Below are 21,062 nucleotides of genomic sequence, written 5' to 3'. Positions count from 1 at the left end.
GGGGGTGAACAGCTTTCGGACAAACAAATACAGAAGATGTATTGCTTCCCTACACCTGTGAATGTGGTCCGCGATTTTATTCCTCCAGTGGATACACTAAAACTGTGTCACGCTAGTAAAAAGCACGTAGTATAAATAAAAGCTACCTTTTGTACGACAATGCCACAAGGTTTTGAAGGGAAGTAATGTACAAGTGCAGATGGGAACGTTACAGTTTCTAGGACTTGTGACTATATAAGCTCATGTGCTACATTCAAAGTGTATCAAACCTCACAGCTTGTAACAGGTTCTTATTGTAGCCACAAAAAAAAAAAAAAAAGACATGAAAAAAAAGGTCAGAGAGACCCTTGCATGGTCTGAATCTCAGGTTACATAGATTTTAATACGGAGGCACATTACATAAGACTTCTATCCCTCCCTATCTAAACAAGGACATAACGCAGAGCAACCTCAGCTCAACACACAGTTCCGGCACAGCAGAGAACGGGAGGTAAGTGATTTGCTTCTTGTTTTAATAGGAACATCTTATTTAACTCACAATGGTGCTCGCTGTAGCTCTAAGAGGTATACTGAAAGAACACTATAAACAAACATTGGGGGATTTAATCGGAGACTCGGCACTAACTATAGCCACATGTGCTGCGCTCCTGGAAATGAGAGCCGGCAGGACCATGAGAAGCTTGCAGGAACAGGACACAATGCTCTTTCTCTGGGTTTAACAATGGATTGTAACTTTTTGAGCAGCAAAACAATGAAAAAAAAATTTCAATCTGGGGGGTTGGATTAAGGGGGGTACATATCTGCAGATCTATTCTTCACCGAGTTGGGAATGTATAAGAAGTTCATGCGATCCTGGAGCAAAGTGAGCAGAGCGATGGAGGAAACAATGTCTACACCCTCGTGTTCAAACACCTAAAAGGAGTCTACAATGCCGAGAAGGAGCCATATCTCCAGGAATAGAAAATAAAAAGTGTGAAATAAAGGTGGACAAAGGATGCACCAAAACTTCATTGATGCCACTCAGCATTATCAGGGTCTTCCGGAGAGGACTCGCATCACTTTACAAGGGATAAATGTTGCAATGAGCGAAATGAAAGGATTATAAAGTATGGCAATGGGTCTTAACTTGTCTTTTGTGCTGAAGACTTGAAAGGTGCCAGCTGGCTCAGTCAACAAGCCCTATGACAGCTAAGGAATCCCTCCTTCCCAACTCTCCAGCACAAGGATGTGCAGAGCATTTCAGACCGGGACCTTGCTGGAGTGAGACAACTGGAACACAGCACGTTTCACTTCCAACCTTGGCTCACAGATGGAAAGAAATGAAGCCGCCTGCTGAAGAGTTCTGATAAACGCTCCCCCCCTTCTCTACCACGTCCAGGAGAGAGGTAAAGCAGATCCCGACCGGCTCGGAGAAGGTTGGTTTTACACAAGTCTTCTTGTTTTTATAACACTTAAATGTTTAAATAAGGGAAGAAAGTAAGTTCCTTAAGAAAGGGTCTTGAATATTAACCACAAAGGCACATCTGGAAGCTGTTAACCCCTTCACCGACAGCAAGAATATATGCTACTAATAGAGGAGTTAGAAGAATTTATACGACAAGTCCAGGGTAAGAGACAGCAGTGAGGATGCGATCTCAACCAATGTTACCTTGGGTTTAATATAAAGTGTTAAGCTAGAGGTGGTTAGCCAAGTAATAAATGACAAGTCTGATGACCCTCGGAACTATCCAACTACGTAGAACTGGACTGTTCCAAAAAATTCTACATTGGGATAACCTGGATTCATATTATCATGGAATAGCCCTGTTGTGAACTACAAATGCCTGAATGACATGCTGGCAAGTACATGCGTCTGCACATTATAGCTGGAAAGCTCCAGGTAGCATGGCCCTCCTCTAAATCATTAAACAATACACTGTTTTTTTAATATTTGGCTCTGGTGGACTCTGCTAGACGTTAAAAACCTATAGCTTTATATGTGCTACAGATGTTGTCAAACCTCCAAGGCCCATCATTTTGATTTGTATTACATTTTTGAGGCTCTTGGCTTGGGAAGCTGTGACATAACTACTTCCATGAGATCACCGGGCCTTCTCCTTCCCCCTCTTTCAAATCCAATAAATAAGAACAAACGCAAAAGAAAGAGATAGCAAAATTCCAAATCTGTATCCACATCTGTTGGGCAATAACTTCATTCACACCGCATTAAAGACAGATTTACATTGAGAGGATAGAGCCTGTCTGACGTATAATAGGAGTATAGAGTCGTCTGTATGCGTCCTTGATAGAAGTGTGTGATACAAGTTTGTCATTCTTTGCAAACAGACTCCTGTGTTATAAAAATGACCGTAAAATGTCACAGTCCTGACTACCTTAAAGGTCGGTCTTGTTTATTCAAGAACTCCCCTGCGCACATGTCAGTTCCCCATAGATTCACTCAACACTGAGCTTCTGTTGCTGCCAGATTAGGCCGTACAGACGGGCTCCTGGTGTGTCACCTGTCAGTCACTTTCCAGTTCACATGATTTCTTTATGCCTTTACCATGTCAGCCTGTAAAGTGGCGCCGTCATGGAAGATGAAAAACGCGCTCTTTTACAGCAACAAGAGATTGCATTGTATAACGCTGTAAAGCAAAGATTCAAATGGCGGAGAAATTGGTCAAACATTTCATAGGGCCAGAGTATGAGTGATATCAGGACGTGCTTTATACGGTTTACAGCTACGACTTCACAGGGATCCTTATTGCAATAGAATTGTGGCTCACCGCAATGTGACCTCAGGGTTTCCACTGGAGGAAAGGGTTGTAGACAATATGCAATATGGTCACACGTGTATATTGTATATACATTTGTTTTGGGGCAGTATCACCCCACATTTCCCGGAATGCAAAACCGCACCTGAGAACTTATCTGGTTAGATGCTGAGGATTTACAGTCAATGGGCTGTAGATCAGTTGTATACCCTAAAAGTTCTGCGCATTACTGTTTTTCTGTCCAGCAGTCTCTTGGACTTCCCATTATCCTTGGTCGCACCATCACAGTCCATTACTAGATGAGGATTTTCCATGTAGGGTGATGCAATTGGTAAATTAGATAAATTATTCCTGAAATAGTGACTGGTATGAAGTCTGAGTACTCTAACCAAGAACAGTAAAGGTATATAAATGGTAGCTTTATGGTGATGTCTGCCAGGGTGTTGGGAAAATTATGTCAAAACCTCATGTGCACTGTAGCGTGAATGTTCACTATTCATCATATACACAGATAAAGCCCACATGCATGAATTAAAATACCACATATACAAGTATAAAAAGGTTACAAATAACCTCTCCTCCCGAATACAAAGCACTGTTCCACTGTTCCAGGGACTGCCTAATACCATATGGGAATGATTACGTTGTTCAATCTATAGGGGTATTGAGCTAAATGAAAGGCTTGTCACTAGTTTTATGCTTATTTAGCACTTTCCCTATCTGCAGGAATGGAAGTGGGTTAAGAAGTTAGGATAACAGGGAGGGGTGGAGGGGTCTTAGGCACGATGGCCAAGGGAGATTACAATAGAAACAGATGCTGATCTGGGTTCACATCAAAGAGTCTGGGCCATAATCTAGCCATTCTATAATGTGCATATAGAGAGAAAGATGCATCAATCAGTTTTACTATGGACTTGTGGTGCAAAGAAATCGGCAGGAAATTACTAACATGTCAGAAATGCACATCTAGTGGAGATTATCACATACTGAGAAGCTGGATGAGAACGGGATGGCTTCTCCAGTAGAAAGAGAACACATAAATCTAGACCGGCTCAAAGTTATTTCTGGATGAGACAGTAAGTTACTGCTGATACTTCCTAGAACGTTGTAATGTTCATAATATTTGAGCTGTTATTTTTCCCTAAAATTGCACCTTCCTCTGAAATAAATGGTGGACCAAAGGAATTGCCATCTCTAATTCTTAGAGGACATGTGGGCCGTCATATGGATATTTCAGATGAGGTATAGAAGTACTGTTCTTTATGTACTCAGAATGCAGAGGCTTTGATAGAACCATCCTCTAGCATGATAATATGCAGTCGGAGAATGACGAGAATGTGATCCTCGTAGACTGATTTATTCAGGATATGTAGACATAGGAGAGTACAACTCAGTGCACAATGAGAGACAGATTTTCTTGTCACCCGTAGGCTCATCCAATGTTAGATAAATGGATGCTTGCACGACTTCCCTACAACTGGGAACAGTTTTAGTATTTGCAGTGTGCACATGTGTATTAGGGGCTGGCACAACAAGCTGGGTTACCACTAGGGCTGAAGAAGCTCCGGCTCACAAACTTCACGGGAGCCCCCTGCCAGTACAAAGTAAAGTAGTGATGGGAGTCTTTATTATGTATAGTCTGCAACTCACAAGATTCATCTGCCCCAACATCAATCTAGTATCAACCAACATCTCTATCACATAAGCAATAATGAAATCTTGGCTTGGCTAAAGCACACACAGCAGAATAAAAGGGCCTGTTTTTCCATGGCTGACAGCCTTCTAGCTCTGCTATACCTGCAGAGAACTTTCCTGTTTATAAAATAAACTTTGAATTGATGACTTAATACTCTGCAGATTCAGGCAGGAGAAGCTGGCACATAGAAAGATGCCGACTGCCCACCCATGTCTTCAGTCAGAGCAGCCGCCAAACAATACAAGTAAATGGAAGCAACCAGCTGCAGCACTGGGGATGTAAACATTATATCTTCACCCTACCCTCACCATATTCAAAAGCTTCTGGAGTACAAACTAAATACCATTTACCAGACCGAGGGTGCAGGTTTTCAAGATCAAGGGGACCCCAGCAGTTAGACCCCAGAAATCAGATAGTAAGCCCCTATCCTGTGTATGGTAAATAACCTGTAAAATCTAGTAGTTTTCATTCTGATCAATAAGCATAAAACTAATCTGACCCTTCCTATTCTGTACAGGTCACTTGCCAGCACTGTCCTTATATCACAGACAGGATTACAGTTAAAGGTGACACCACGTATAAAAAGGCCGTTCACAACAGTTGAAAAGCGCTCAGCCTCCATCCTTGCACAGGCCATAGAGCATGCCTAGAAAAACAAATGCTCCCATTGTAGTGAATCAGGGGGATCAGGATCAGACCATTGGGGGAGATTTACCAAACATGGTGTAAAGTGAAACTGGCTCAGTTGCCCCTAGCAACCAATCAGATTCCATCTTTCATTTTCCAAAGAGTCTATGAGAAATGAAAGGTGGAATCTGATTGGTTGCTAGGGGCAACTGAGCCAGTTGCACTTTACACCATGTTTGATAAATCTCCCCCACTGTGTCTATCTCCATGGAGCTTGCTGTAAAGCATCTTTCTAAATGCTGTTAAAAACAGCTCAGGGAAGATGGCAGCCACCATAACAATGTACTCGAAAGCAAATAAAATATAATCAGTAAATAGAGATCATTCAAATAATAATGCAGCCGCCTATTATCTATTTAGTGAACTTCCCAATGGTAGATTAGGGGGATGGCAAGCGGAAAAGGTTATCAATGGTAACAGAAGTCTGTAACATGAAATGTTAATATGTGACTGCAAAACCTTCTTCAACTATGAAATTCTCTTGAGTTTTTTATAAGCCATAAAGTTTAACAGCGGCTCATAAATTTGGCTTGGAGGAATTCTGCTGAAAAGTCCAACATTACACAATAGCGAGAGGGCTTTACTGCAGCCAAAATAAGTAACGTTACCTTTTCTGTTTCAGTTGCCTGGACACCAGCTTCACCCCTAAGTAAGATGGAGAGAACCCTCTGGGCCGTAGGGGTGTTGTTCATCTCTCTGGTACCTTCGGTATTCTGCACGAACAGCGACTTTCAAAGCCGGAAAGGAACTTCAAAAAGAGTGACCCGTTCTGTGGACAGTGCGGACGGCAATGACGGTAAACGGTGTGGTTACACGTTCATGGTCCCCCAGCAGAGAATCACGGGGCCTATATGCGTCAGCACCAAAGGGCCCGGTCCAAGTAAGGACCAGGTAACAAGGATGGATTTGGAAAACCTTAAAGACGCTTTAGCTAAGCAAAGGAGAGAGGTGGAAATGTTACAAGTGGTTGTAGATGTTGACGGGAACATTGTGAATGAGGTAAAATTACTGAGGAAAGAGAGCCGGAATATGAACTCCCGAGTTACACAGCTCTACATGCAGCTCCTACACGAGATCATTCGGAAGAGGGACAACTCTCTGGAGATCTCTCACCTGGAAAACAAAATCCTCAATGTAACAGCGGAGATGCTTAGAGCAGCCACCCACTACAAAGAGCTGGAGACAAGGTATGCATCACTAGTAGACTTGGTCAATAACCAGTCTGCCATTATCTCATTGCTGGAAGAACAGTGCATGAGAGTTTTCTCCAGGAGGGACCCCCATGGCTCACCACCCTTGGTTCAAGTGGTGCCCCAGCACATTCCGAACAGCCAGCAGTACACCCCAGGATTAGGAGGCAGTAATGAGATCCAGAGAGACACCGGATACCCGAGGGTCAGAGACAGCAGGCAGCCACCACAAGCACCAGCCCCCACCATCAGCCCGTTCCGGGTACCACCAGTTACCATCATCAATGAAGGTAAGCTACAAATACTAGGGCAGTAGGGAAAAGCTGTATGGTAATAAATAGAAATGAGCGCAACTCTAGTATGCCCGAAACAGATCATTCAGCATTTGAATACTGCTGGCTTAAGTTGGATACAGCCCTAGGGAATCAGGGAAAACATGGTCTTAGGCCCCGTTCCCACTGAGCAAAACTGGCGGAATTGTCCGCGGCGGAATGCCTTTAGCCTTCTGCTCATAATGGGAGTCTATGGGAGGCGCGCGCTCCTGCCCTGTCCGCGCTGAAGAATGAACATGTTTATTCCTCATCGCGGACAGAGCAGGAGCGTGCACCTCTCATAGACTCCCATTATGAGCGGGAGGCTAACGGCATTGCGCGGTGGACAATTCCGCCGCGGAATTCCGCTAGTTTTGCTCAGTGGGAAAGGGGCCTACGGCACCATAGGCTATATGCATGTTTACTTGAACTCTCTAGGGTTGCATCAAACTTCTTCAGCCATTAGTATTCAAAAGACGAACAATCGGACTCAAGCATGCACGAGTTGCGCTCATCTATAGTGACACGTGTTCCAATACAACAAGACAGCTCTGTCCAGAATAAGTTTCTTCAAATGATCACAAGACATATTAGACCAGGGGTGTCAAACTCAGGCCCTCCAGCTGTTACAAAACTACAATTCCCATCATGCCTGGACAGTCAAAGCTGTAAAGGCATGATGGGAATTGTAGTTTTGCAACAGCTGGGAGGGCCTGAGTTTGACACTCCTGAATTAGACTAAAGCTCCAGGGGTGCTAAGGGCTAGAACACCACCCTTCGTATTCCCTGTTTAATTGAATGTATGGAACAATCAAACAGAGACAAGGAGGGAAGGTGGAGAAAGGAGGCATCATAGACTCATTAGGACTATGGTTATCACACAGAGGAAAGGTTTCGCATTAGGTTAAATGGTGAATGTGAAAGCTCCAAAGCCAAGATATAAAGGTTTTCCCAATAGTAGGATTGTGGTATATAGCTATCATGTTACTGGTGTATAGTGGTCTGACTACTAGAAACTGCCATCACAGAATCTATTAGAAACACACAGCATTAAGCCAGGCACATTATACAGGTCACATTGGTGGGATTCTGGCAGCTGTCAATGTTGGCAATGAAAAGTTGATTATAAAAAAAATAATAATCACCTTTACCGATAACAATAAACTCAGGACCTAAGCATAATTGACAATGCCGGAGCAGACTTTTTTCTGTAGAATATTAGGTCACATTACACGCTGTATAAAGTCCAACAAAAACAACCAGGGAATGATAAACCCAAGTAAAGCGGGAAACTGTTCACAAAGTTTCTCCACCGTGGAAAATATTTCTAAGAAAATATTTAGAAAGTGTTTTTTTTTCTCCTGGTGTATAATTAATATCAGATAAAAAGACAAGTATATGGCACCTGTAAGGAAAAGCAAGAATCTGGGGATTTTAGCGAAAACAGGTGCTATTTACAATACATATAACTCCGATTATAAAGATATGATGAAAGTATTTTACAGACAGCCCCTATTATATTACTAGCCAGGCGGTAGGGGCATGACCACCAAGAAAAATTCCAGCTGGTTGCCAGGAACATGTGACAATCCTGATCTCAGAGAAAGAATACACAGGCAAGAGAACATGAAGCTTGAATGGAAGGGAGGCAATCACACAAGTTCAAAAACTTCCACGTAGAATTTTTTTTTTTTTTAAGAGGGGCTATGGAAGTGTGGTCAACCAGGCTGGGATGATGGTCCTTCACATACCTTCTAGGCTGCACTCACACATAATGTTAAAGGGGTTATCCAGCGCTACAAAAACATGGCCACTTTTCCCCCTCTCTTGTCTCCAGTTGAGGTGCGGTTTGCAATTAAGCTCCATTTACTTCAATGGAACGGAGTTCCAAACCCCACCCAATCTGTAGATAAGAGAGGTCGAAAAGTGGCCATGTTTTTGTAGCGCTGGATAACCCCTTTAAGTATTTTTAGCCAAAACCAGGAGTGGAACCAACACATAGAAAAAAAACAATGTAAATAATTGCACCCTTTTGTTTGTTTTGGACCCACTCCTGGTTATGGCTAAAATAACACAACAGATAAAAATAGGGTGATGGATCAACAACCCTTGACCAAGCAATATTGGCCGTTAAAGTTGTTCCACCTGGCCATACATGATGAACGACACCAGGTGAATACTAATACCCAAAAGATAATTTGTGTCAGAAAACTTCTAACATGACCGACTTCTTTTGGAAGATAAAAGTCTGTCACGTGTGGGATAACATGATAATTAGTTGTTAAAAATGACTGATAAATGATCATTTTGGTTCTACTAATCCATTTTCATCTAAGGTTTAAGGGTACCTATCAAGGGACTATTGAAATACAGAAGTGACTACAAGAGAAAGGCGCAACTTGAGTATGCTTGAGTTTGATCGTTCGCCATTTCAATACTGGGACTCCGAAGGGCTGCATCCAACTTCTTCAGCCACCGGTACTCAAATGCCGAACGATCGGACTCGAGCATGCTTGAGTTGCGTTCATCTCTAGATACACATCACATTCAGGCTGTATGTCAATGGAATAGGTTGGGATACCAGCGAATTGGTGCAAATGTATGTATTGCAGCATACCACACTAAAGGACCATTGACTACCACTGCACTACCTACATTCGATTCATTTCCCTACTATATACTCTTATTTTGCAGGTATAAAAAATGTTGTCTACTTCATCTTTGAGCCCCACAAACTATAGTATATTTGGAAAATGGGTAAATGAGTTTAGTCATTAGTAAAATTGAAGTCCATTAAAGTAAATGGGCCTGCAGCGCAATATGTTGCCATACGGTTTTGCCAGTAACGCGCTGCATACCTTGGATGTACAGTCCGGATACGATGTGAACGGGGTCTTTGTAAACTGTATACATCATTATTCACTGTGGAAATTTTCGCTCTAAATTAAAATTAAGTAGTTCCTTAATGGAAAGCTACAAGCAAAACTATCTATGGTATGTTGTCTACTGCAAACCATAAAGATTGGGGCTTCAGACAAGGTTCCTTTCTTAGGTATTCGTGTGTCACGAGCGACCCTCCACCACTACACTAGGCATAAAACACTACATACACACAATATATAGAAGGCGGCAACTTTAAAAACTACACATTCTATAGATCGCATGCTAAACTGATAGACATGATGGGATGATTCCTCCCATTCCCAAGACCAAATTCAAGAAACAGCTATGCAGCAATGTCACATTCTTCATAATCTCCATGTCCTAGTAAGGAAGAATATTATACAGCTCAGAACTTCAGCTCCTCTCAGCTACATCACATCCAGTAGGACTATGCAGCCTCCATGGCAGGAGCGGGGCATGGCTTTGTTGTGATAGCGCCGACACGGAAGCCAGCCGGCAGGAAGCAGTAGTTTAACATGATGCAATTTCAGCTGCAGCAGTTTAACAACATGTCAACCAGATCACTGCCAGATGTGAAAGTGCGTCCTCTTTATCAGGCATGGGAATTGGGAGGAACGCAACAAAAAGTAGTTCTGTAATCTGCGATAGAGGGACAACTATATTTAAAGACTTCCTAGCATGACATCCTGCTATCAGGAAATGGAGCCTGGATGTGAACATAATGGTGACATGTAAAATGCATGAAGACATGAAAATAGCTGCTGCCGTGTCTGGCAAAATGTGAAAGAACCAACAGTCTATGGATCCTACAAACTAATACTCTGGGCCAATAACCAATGCTCATACAAGGCTACAAGACATTCATATTTGATCGTTTCTGATCGGTAGAATGTCGAGTCCCTGCACCCCAGCCGATCAGCTGTTAGGCAGGGCTGAAGCACCCACCCCACATAAAGAACAGGGCCAGAAGCAGATGGCTCCCATTCACTGTGTAGCGGCCATGTCTGGTTACTGCAGCTCAGCTCCTATTAACTTCAATGGAAGCTGAACTTCTGTAACCTGGTATAGCCACTACACAATAAACAGAGCCATCTTCTTCATTGTCCCGTGCACCCTTGCAGATATGCTGAACAGCTGTAATGGGAAAATCCTTTATTGGGTGTGTACACCTTTAAACATCTCCTCACACATTAATAAAACAGGTTGATTTTTATTGCTGTAAAGATCTGTGGGTTAAGACCATCACCAATGGAATGAGGGCCAATGTTTATTATAGGCGTTACCCCAAAGCCATTAACTAGCTGATTGCTGGGGTCCAACCAGTAGGACTCCCCCCACTGATCACAAGGAAAGGGATCAAATATACCCTTAGAGGAGCCCCATAGCACCATACACTCTCTATGGGACTTCAGAACATTGTGAAGATCTGAATTTAGCTGTGTTCAGAAGGTCAACAGACAGTGACTGGAGCAATGACCGAGCATATGAGTTGCAGCTCCATTCACTTTGGGGAAATTTCACCTAATCAGTGGGGGTCCCATGAGTCGGGTCCCAACCTATAAACTAGTTTTTTCACTCTCCTGTGGATAGGGAATAACCTTTACTGCTTTGTACATCTATTTTTTTATAACACACTAGCGGTGTTCTAATGCCAGCTAAATAAAAATTAAGAAATTAAGTGGAGATGTAAATACTTTCAAAACCTCATTTAAAGGGGACTAACATGACTAACAATTAGAGATGAGCGAACCGGGTTCAGGTTCGAGTCCATCCGAACCCGAACGTTCGGCATTTGATTAGCGGTGGCTGCTGAACTTGGATAAAGCTCTAAGGTTGTCTGGAAAACATGGATACAGCCAATGACTATATCCATGTTTTCCACATAGCCTTAGGGCTTTATCCAACTTCAGCAGCCACCGCTAATCAAATGCCGAAAGCTCGGGTTCGGTTGGACTCGAGCATGCTCGAGGTTTGCTCATCTCTACTAACAATTCCTTCCATATTTATTGTCTATTCAGTCTCCCTTCCCAGTTTTGAGCTGCTCTTTTCCACTAAAGACACAAAAAACTGTGTGTGAGCTTTACTCTCTGTCTCTACCCCCCATTTCCTTCAAAGACAACTAATGTAGATAAGTCCATGGCAGGCAGTATCTGCAACTTTGTAGCTTGTTCGTAATGCCGGAATGGTTAATCTGAGGTCAAGTTGCTGATGAACTCAACGTGATTAATCCTGGCATTACAAAGTTGCAGATAGGGACTTGTTTACATCAGCCATCTCGGAAGGGAGGGGAAGGAGAGGATATTGAGAGAAAAGCTCACACACAGATTTTTGTGTCTTCAGCAGAAAGCAGCAGCTCAGAACTGGAGGAAGGAGACTAAATAGATAATAGAAAGTATAGAATAAATTGTTCGTCTCATCATGGGCAGAAACATATGAAAAGTTATGTCTGAGTGGAATACCCCTTTAAAGGAGTATCCACAAACACCACTTATTGTCCATCCCCATAAAACAGGTTGACACTGCCAAACCAGTGGGAAGCCAACCTATCATGAGAATGTTGGTGTGGTGTTACTTTAGGCGAGATTTAAGGCGTTGTTTTAGGTTTGGATGCTCTGTTGTCCACAGCAAGCAATCACAACTCAGCTCTCATTTTACTAATATGAGAAGTGAAAGAGAAACTGTGATTGGTTGCTATGTATGGGGGAGGCTGAGACAGGAACTGTCCAGAGCAGGAGAGGTTTTCTATGGGGATTCATAGAAAACCGAGACAAAGTTCCTGTGTCGGCCAGAGATGCCAGCAGAGAGCACTGTGTCAGACTGAAAATAAAACACTCCCTGCAGGACATATAGTAGCTAATAAGTATGGGAAGACTTGAGATTTTTTTTAAAGAAGTAAACTACAAATCTATATAACTTTCTGATGCCAGTTGATTTGAAAGAAAAAGTTTTTCGCTGGACAACCCCTTTAATCCCCCCCAACACTGCACAGGGTGTCAGAGGGTCGGCCTGAAAGCTTTGGACGCAACAGAGAATCGGAACATCCAGCTGAAAACAACAGGATTTGCCAACAACGAAATAACGTGGGTGGCTTCAGATTAGTTTGCATGTCTAGCTTTCACAAGGTAGAACTGCTGAGCGGTCATAGCGTCTCTATTCTAGTGAGGGCTGTATACGATTAAAGTGATTAACTGCGGCTAATCTATACCACATGCTGCCAGCCGCATTATCTCACATTAGGAGCTGGTTAACAGCAAATACAAAATGTCTTTATATTGTAACTTGCAGTAAATGTCTCTAAACTGGAGATTCTTTATATTTTAATAACTTGAGATAATCCACAACTATTGTTACTATTACAATAATCAGCGCTATTGTTGTCTCTTCTGTCAGACGTCATTTAAAATAGAGAGTAACTTCACCACTTGCAGTAAAGACAAAAAAAAAATGCTTTATCCAAAAGGAATGAAGTATGCCACGTCAATATTCAGAAAGTCATCCTGGGGATCCTGAGGGGCCTCACAGAAAGTGTGCTCAACAAGAGACTACAATCCCTTCCTAACAAACAAAAGCCTCTGGTTTCATTGTGATGGTGCATGGCGTAACAGGCGTGCTGCACCAACAAAGGCCGGGATGAACAACACATTAAATAGTGCAGCTTCCAATACATCAACAGCAAACTATGCTCACTCAGGGGAGGGCTGCTCACGAGGGCCAGGTACTACACAAGCACAAAGAATTCAATAGAATCACTTGTTATCAGGAGAAGGAGGATTCCACATTATGGCTTGGAATATGTGCCGGACATTGGATCTTGATGGATTTTTGCACAATGTGATTATTGATAGGGTAATGGCACATCAGATCTGGCCCCACACTGTTATACTATGGTGCCTCCTTGTAGGTGGTCACTAAAAGTTCAAAGTTCAAGCGGTGGCCACGTGGTGGAATCCGGTTGAAGTCTCTGCGCCTATTCCGTAGGGGGAACATACCCTTACCAAGTATACAGGAACTATCGAAATAATCTAGTCGTGGACAGGACAAAGGGCTCTGTAGGGCATGATGATGAAATTGAAGAATGGCTTGAGCTATTCATTCTTTCGCCTGTTCCACTGAATAGTCTAAACGTTGCCAGAACGTAGAACACTAGTTTATTTTCAGGCATTTAATCAATGATTGTTTATACATTTTTTATGTTTTCTGCTTAAATGGCTAGTGATGCACTGGGAAACTAAGGGGATACTAGGATGACTCAAATAAGCAGGGTTTAGGATTCTGTGCAGCTCCCGAGGCCCGCGTGGATGCTTTGCCATTTACCACAAATGCTAGCGAGTGTGCCAATCTAAATGTGGCCTAGCCTATGCTTGAGCTAGGCTACAAAGGCTTATGCACTCACACGGGCACTTCCTCATCATAACAAGGAGTTAGTGACATGACTAGTTATACACCATCTCACTGCAAACCCCCATCTTTATGCTCTTTCAAAACTATTTCAATTTTCTAGTTTTTTCCACTGTTTTTAAAGGGGTTATCCAGCGCTACAAAAACATGGCCACTTTTGCACCACTCTTGTCTCCAGTTTGGGTGAGGTTTTGAAACTCTGTCCCATTGAAGTAAATGGAGCTTAAAGGGGTTATCCAGCGCTACAAAAACATGGCCACTTTTCCCCCTACTGTTGTCTCCAGTTCAGGTGTGGTTTGCAATTAAGCTCCATTTACTTCAATGGAACGGAGTTTCAGAACCCCACCTACACTGAAAACCCCACCTGCCCCTAGCAACCAGTTTGCGGCTTCCATGCTTTTCCAAGGCCTCTGACGAATGAAAGCTGGAATCTCATTGGTTGCTATGAGCGACTGCTCCACCCTGCATAAGGTCTGATATACTGCCCCAATTACACCGCAATAACAAGTTAAACTCTATTTTGTACATTATGTAACAATTAAAATCAACTCTCAACAGGTCCGTTCAGGGACTGCAAACATGCAAAGGACTCAGGATTTTCCAGCAGTGGAATTTACTTGATAAAACCCCAAAATGCCAATAGTCACACGCAGCTGTGGTGTGAGAACAGTCTGGATCCTGGTGGCTGGGCAGTCATACAGAGGAGGACTGATGGATCAGCCAACTTTTTCAGGAACTGGGAAACCTACAAGGTAAGGGTATTTACGTCCTTCATGGGAACACTATCACAGTGAATGAAAGGGCACCTGTGAAGAAACTTATCTTGCTTCAGAAACTTAAAGGGAACCATTCACCCCGTGGCCCCCGTTAGAAACAGACAAACAGTTACATAAAGGTCAATATACTTACCATATCGCTCCCGATCCCGTCCCGGATCTCGTTGTTGACACGGAGAAATCGCCGATTCTTCTTCTCGCGCCCATTATGGTAATGAGCGCCGCCGGCCCGAAGTCCAGCCTTCTCCCCGCCTCCGACACTTGATTGACGCCGGGTCTTCTTCCTCCTCGCCGGATCCCGCGCAGGCGCCGTGACGGTCGTTTTCGGCGCATGCGCAATTCACAATTGAAGCCGCTCCACAGCTTCAATGTTTACCGCGCAGGCGCAGAAGAGATGACGAGACCATCGCAACGGCGCCTGCGCGGGAATTCGTGAGGAGACTGAAGACGTCAATCAAGTTCCAGGAGGCGTGGATGGGCGGCGACGAGAAGAGGACCTCATGAATAAGTTGGATTCGTCCGTCGTTTCCTATGGACGTTGGACTCATCTCAGCTCATTACCATAATGGGCGGGAGAAGAAGAATCGGCGATTTCTCCGTGTCAACAACGAGATCCGGGACGGGATCGGGAGCGATATGGTAAGTATATTGACCTTTATGTAACTGTTTGTCTGTTTCTAACGGGGGCCACGGGGTGAATGGTTCCCTTTAAGATGCGCGCAGAACCATTTGCTGCCGAAAGTTCAGATTGCTGTGGATACGTCCCATGCTGGACAAGCTTGGCAAATGTGGGGTGTATCCATGACAAGCCCATCTTCTGGAGGCAGCACTGTCTGCACCGAGACCAGGAGAGATCATTTTCATGACAGGTACCCCTAAAACCCCAAAACGAGGCCCACTTGGTTTCAGCATTAGCAGTGGGCCTGGCCTGACACCTGCAAATCAAGCCCACCACTGACATCAATTTTCCCTGGCCTGGCCTCTCGTATAGGAAGCGTATAGGGGTGGGCAGGAACTAATAGATAGGGAAAGGTATGCCCTGTTATGTACAGCAGCACAGTTTGGTTGCTTATGCCCCATTGGTTTTATCAATTACTGGCACCTAATATGGTAGACATCAGAAATACAGCATTTATGGCCAATCACATCTAACAATACACTTATCAATACACAAACTTTAACCATATCAACCTCACTGTTAAAAAAAAAAAGTTTATCTTAAGAGAATACAATTACCGGCAAAAATAATGGAATCAACAATCAACATATAATATGTTTTAATATAAATTATTTCTTCAAGCAAGAATGATCCCCATGGCACTTAAGTGGTTTCTCTCCACAGAAAGGCTTTGGAAACATTGACTCCGAGTACTGGCTGGGGCTGGAGAACATCTATCAGCTAACAAACCAAGATAACTATAAGCTGCTGATTGAACTGGAAGATTGGAACAATAAAAAAGTCTACGCAGAATACAGCAGCTTCCGACTAGAGCCAGAGAGCGATTACTACAGGCTGCGACTCGGGACGTATCAAGGCAATGCTGGAGACTCCATGGTCTGGCACAATGGCAAGCAGTTTACTACATTGGACAGAGACAGGGATATGTATACAGGTGAGAAAGATTTGTAATTTTCACAGCACAACCAGTGTGTATATCACAACATAACCAGCTGTATATGACACTACCTAAAGGACAATCATCTCTTTCCAGGTAACTGTGCACACTTCCATAAAGGAGGATGGTGGTACAACGCTTGTGCACATGCCAACCTCAATGGTGTGTGGTACAGAGGAGGGGTGTACCGAAGTAAACACCAAGATGGCATCTACTGGGCAGAATACAGGGGTGGCTCCTATTCTCTCAAAAGGGTCCAAATGTTGATAAGACCAATAGACTGAAGCACAAAGGACAATGAAGGAAGGTACTCTGGTTCATAAGAAAGTCTCTTCATGATACTGTCGAGGACGTTTTATTCAGCTTACCCATAAACTCTAATTAAGGAAAATGTTAATAAGAGGAACGCTGGACATCCCTCCGTATAAAAGGTTACTATGTATTGCTGGGTTAATATTTTATTGGATCTTTGTAAAGAAGTGGATACGACATGGCTTCTGGTTCTCTATCAGGAATAATCCCAGAGGAACTCAGAATGCCCGCATACTAATGTAAGGGGAGATATACAACCTATTAATTTCGGGTACACAGCAATGCAATGAATTAATGTGTAAATATTGTGTTATTTAAAGCTTAAAGGGGAATTCCAGAAAAAAAAATGTTTTTCTTCAAATCTATTGCTGGCAGAGAGTTATACAGGTTTGTAAATTTGTTTCTATTAAAAAAAATTGATTTGACATGGAGAGAAAGGAGCTGTTGCACATCACACCTATGGTTGACACTAATGCCACTCGGCTAGATTTAAAAACCAACGCCAGGAGGTTGGTATATAATTTGATCAAACCATATTGCCCCATGTACCATGTGCCGGTCTAAAAAAAAAAAAAAGATTTCTAGTACTTATCAGCTGCGGTATGTCTTGCAGAAGGTGTAGTTTCCAATCTAAGGCTGTATTCCCACGTTCGTCTTTCATGGACGAGGAATGCCTGTAATGGAGTCTCCCCCGCCCGGACAGCATCTGTGATTAGATGCTGAGAGCGGGGGAACTGTACTCATATGCACCGCGCTGTAATGAATCAGTGGCGCAGTACTGTCATTACAGCATGGCGCATACGAGTACAGTTCCCCCGCTCTCAGCATCTTATCACAGATGCTGTCCGGACAGGGGAGACTCCATTACAGGCATTCCTCGTCCGTGCTCCGTGATGAACATGGAACGTGGGAATGCAGCCTAACTATGCTCCCTCATGCCACCTCATGTCTGTGTAGGTACTGTCCAGAGCAAATGCAAACCCCCAGAGCAAACCTCTCCTTCCATGGACAGAGGTGGAGTACAACACAACACAACACAGCAGCTGCTGATATGTAACAGAAAAGTAATTTCCAAATCTGTGTAAGTTTATGACACCAGTTAATTTGAAGGAAAAAAAAAAGGATAAATAATTGTCTTTCTGCAGGATAGGTGATAACTTCTAGATTGGTGGAGGGCCCAACAATTGAAGGCTGTGGCTAGGAGAAGCCTAAATGAAGGACAGCACTCGGCCAAATACACTAGTTCCATAGACTTTCAATGGAATGACAGGGGGCATGCTAACTAATTTTTAGCTGCAAATCAGCTGTTTTTTTGTGTGGCTGGTGAAATAGTGGTTTTCAGCCGCGCATCTCTATCAAAACAGGAAATATGCAGCCGCATGATGCATTTGAATGGCCGCACGAATGATACAGGTAAAGGCACTGCAAGTGAGCCTGGATCTTGATCAGTGCTTGTTTGCAGCCATACATCAAGCCCCATTGAGTCTTAAGAGTAATCACCTATAACCTGGAAAGATAATAACTGTATGTGTCTGGAATACCCCTTAAATACCCAATGCTGTCAGTCTTCCTGAACCAAAAAATCTTTGCTTTCACCATGCTGTCCTGCAGGACTCACCAGGGCAACAATAATGACCATGGACAGCCCAGGCTTATAAAAATGAATACATCAATCTGTGTCAATACGTACAGATGGCATATTGTGTAAAATATAAATTATCCTGCTTACTGTTCTTACTCATTTGTGGTCTCCCATTTACACACACACAAAGTTGTCCGTGGTTGCGGACCTGCAATCAACTTATTGCCCATTGATTTCTATTGGGCCATTCACAGCAATCTGTACCGCAAATAAATAGGACATGTCCTAGTGTGGATTGTTATTGCAGTACGGATTACCAACAAAACCTTATGGGACCCATGTTTTCTGTGGACGTCACAGATGTCACATCTGTGAGAAACCCAGGTCAAAGCTAAGCTAACTAGTTACTTCTTTTTTTTTTATCAATTCAACATTTTTGCAGATGCGGACACAGATGCACTATGGATGCAATTACGGACTATAAAGCACTAGGCTCACCCAAGGCAATAAACATGGCCGACAGGCCCGATTCAGGATTTTATTGTTATTTTTTTCCCCCTTTGTTATTATGAACAAATGGAGAGCAGAAACCTAATAGGTAACCAGATGTAAAACGTGTGACTGGTAAATACTTCCCATACGGCCCCAGTCAGTGGTTTTTCCATATTACTATGAGCAAGTTTTCTTAAAATGAACAGTGGAGGAAGGTGATGGTGCCAACTGGCGGCAGCCGAGACCTCCAGCTAATGAAAACATAAGGTAATGAAGTACATTACACTCTTACACATAAAACCTTTATAGGGCTTCAACCCTATAGACCTTTATTTATATTGTCTCCTATAGTAACTAAACATATGGAAATGAAGGGAAAAACTAAGAGAAGCAGCTAAAGCCTAAATTCGCTATTTCAACCAGTTAACTCTATGATAATTTCCTGAGAAAATGAAAAGTGGTCTTTTCCTAATTTATTTTTTATGCTGCAGCTTAAAGAAGTCAAGCGAAATTTTTTTAATTAAAGTCTTGTATAGCCCCCCAAAAGTTATACAAATCCCCAATATACACTTATTATGGGAAATGCTTATAAAGTGCTTTTATTCCTGCACTTACTACTGCATCAAGGCTTCACTTCCTGGATAACATGGTGATGTCACTTCCTGGATAACATGGTGATGTCACTGCCTGGATAACATGGTGATGTCACGACCCGCCTCCCAGAGCTGGAGAGCATGATGGCAGAGGGATGCTCAGTGTCCCTCCAGTGCCCTGTGTCCCTCAGTGTCCCCCTGCCATCATCCCCTTCAGCAGCCACAGCCCACACAGCTCTGGGAGTCGGGTCGTGACATCACCATTTTATCCAGGAAGTGAAGCCTTGATGCAGTAGTAAGTGCTGGGAAAAAAGCACTTTATGTGTGTTTCCCGTAATAAGTGTATATTGGTGATTTGTAGAACTTTTTTTTTTCTTTGGGGGGGGGGGGGGGGAAACAATACAAAAAAACTTTAATAAAAAATTTTCACCAGACTTCTCTTTAATGGTGGTTTCCTGTAGAGAAGGTATTCCTCATATTCATGAAAGATAAGTAATCAAGAGCATGGCACTACTTATGTATACCCCGGGAGGTTCGAGGGTAAACCAGTTATTCCTTGGATAAATGAACACTATATAGCACTGATATAGGTGGGGCTCTGCAATAAGGCAATCATCCTGTCAGAATACAAAGTTGCGGCCACTCACCCAACAATTGCAGTTTCTTAGTGTCCACACTGCTGAATGTGGACGGCGTGGACAGTAACACACTAAAAAACTGCACTTGTTTGGTGAAGTTATTCTTCATGCTGTTACATACTAAGTATGTGGCTACTTGTCATCAGCATGTTGGGGAGCAGATAAGAAGCGTTGACAAGTGTACAAATACGTCAAATAGCAATGAAAAGTCATTTGGAGCATGGCATTAATAGAGGAGAGGCATGAAGGATTTTTCCCACAAAAGATATTTATGGTACATCTAAAGCAGTGCATCTCAAACTATTTCTACTGGAGTCTTGCCCAACCAACAAAATGATGCCTGGGCCTCACCAGACTGACCAGTAGGATGCCGAGGCCTCACCCTCTATGGTGAAAGTCCATGCAAATATAAAAACTATTGCTCAGTCTACCATCCATTTGTCTCCTAATCTCTGTATGACATTAAATAAGTATAAAATGAGTCAATAATGTTCCTAAAGCAGAGATTGTCAGGGAAAGGACTGTGCAGCTTATGGTCACTTTTGTGAGAACTGCCTCCCAAAGCTGCGCCTCACCAGCAACTAGGGGGCACCTCACAGTTTGAAAAGCACTGATCTCAAGGACCTGATATGTGGCGTACTAACAAGGATCACTGCCATTCATATCATTATTATTATTAGTTGTTGTTTTTTTAAAGGGGTAGTGCGGCGGTAAACAATTATTCACATAATAACACACATTACAAAGTTATACAACTTTGTAATGTATGTTATGTCTGTGAATGGCCCCCTTCCCCGTGTCCCACCACCCCCACCCGTGTACCCGGAAGTGTGGTGCGCTATACATACCTGTCACGTGCCGACTAGTCTCCGATCTTCAGTCAGCGATGTCGTCTTCGGCCGAATCCCTCCGTATGTATAGCGCACCACACTTCCGGGTACACGGGTGGGGGTGGTGGGACACGGGGAAGGGGGCCATTCACAGACATAACATACATTACAAAGTTGTATAACTTTGTAATGTGTGTTATTATGTGAATAATTGTTTACCGCCGCACTACCCCTTTAACCTCCCTTGCTCGGCAATAACAAAATGTAGCCTATTTTAACATAAC

At 43.1% G+C, this 21,062-nt stretch overlaps 2 protein-coding genes across 10 annotated transcripts in view; one reads left to right on the top strand and one right to left on the bottom strand.

Annotated features, from left to right (window-relative positions):
* The window catches only part of RALGPS2 (Ral GEF with PH domain and SH3 binding motif 2), a 133,457-nt gene that overhangs the window by 34,091 nt on the left and 78,304 nt on the right, over positions 1–21,062 (bottom strand). The gene's annotated exons all lie outside the window — the stretch shown is intronic.
* Positions 416–18,371, top strand: ANGPTL1 (angiopoietin like 1). Of its 5 annotated transcripts, XR_011364294.1 has the most exons (6): positions 1,533–1,607; positions 5,759–6,616; positions 14,498–14,691; positions 16,058–16,328; positions 16,428–17,281; positions 17,514–18,371. XR_011364294.1 is itself a non-coding variant. In XM_069981118.1 (5 exons), the coding sequence occupies exons 2-5, from the start codon at positions 5,791–5,793 to the stop codon at positions 16,613–16,615; spliced, it is 1,479 nt and encodes a 492-aa protein (XP_069837219.1). In that variant the 5' UTR covers positions 416–490; positions 5,759–5,790; the 3' UTR covers positions 16,616–17,338. The 5 variants fall into 5 exon arrangements, 4 of the variants coding, with proteins under 4 accessions (XP_069837219.1, XP_069837221.1, XP_069837218.1 ...); XM_069981118.1 differs by lacking the exons at positions 1,533–1,607; positions 17,514–18,371 and adding an exon at positions 416–490 and having other exon boundaries at positions 16,428–17,338; XM_069981120.1 differs by lacking the exons at positions 1,533–1,607; positions 17,514–18,371 and adding an exon at positions 547–1,385 and having other exon boundaries at positions 16,428–17,338.

The sequence above is a fragment of the Dendropsophus ebraccatus genome, chromosome 8 (assembly GCF_027789765.1).
Source record: "Dendropsophus ebraccatus isolate aDenEbr1 chromosome 8, aDenEbr1.pat, whole genome shotgun sequence".
NCBI classification, from domain to species: domain Eukaryota; kingdom Metazoa; phylum Chordata; class Amphibia; order Anura; family Hylidae; genus Dendropsophus; species Dendropsophus ebraccatus.
Note: the sequence above shows the minus strand (reverse complement) of the source record. Positions and strands in the feature narration are given on the sequence as shown.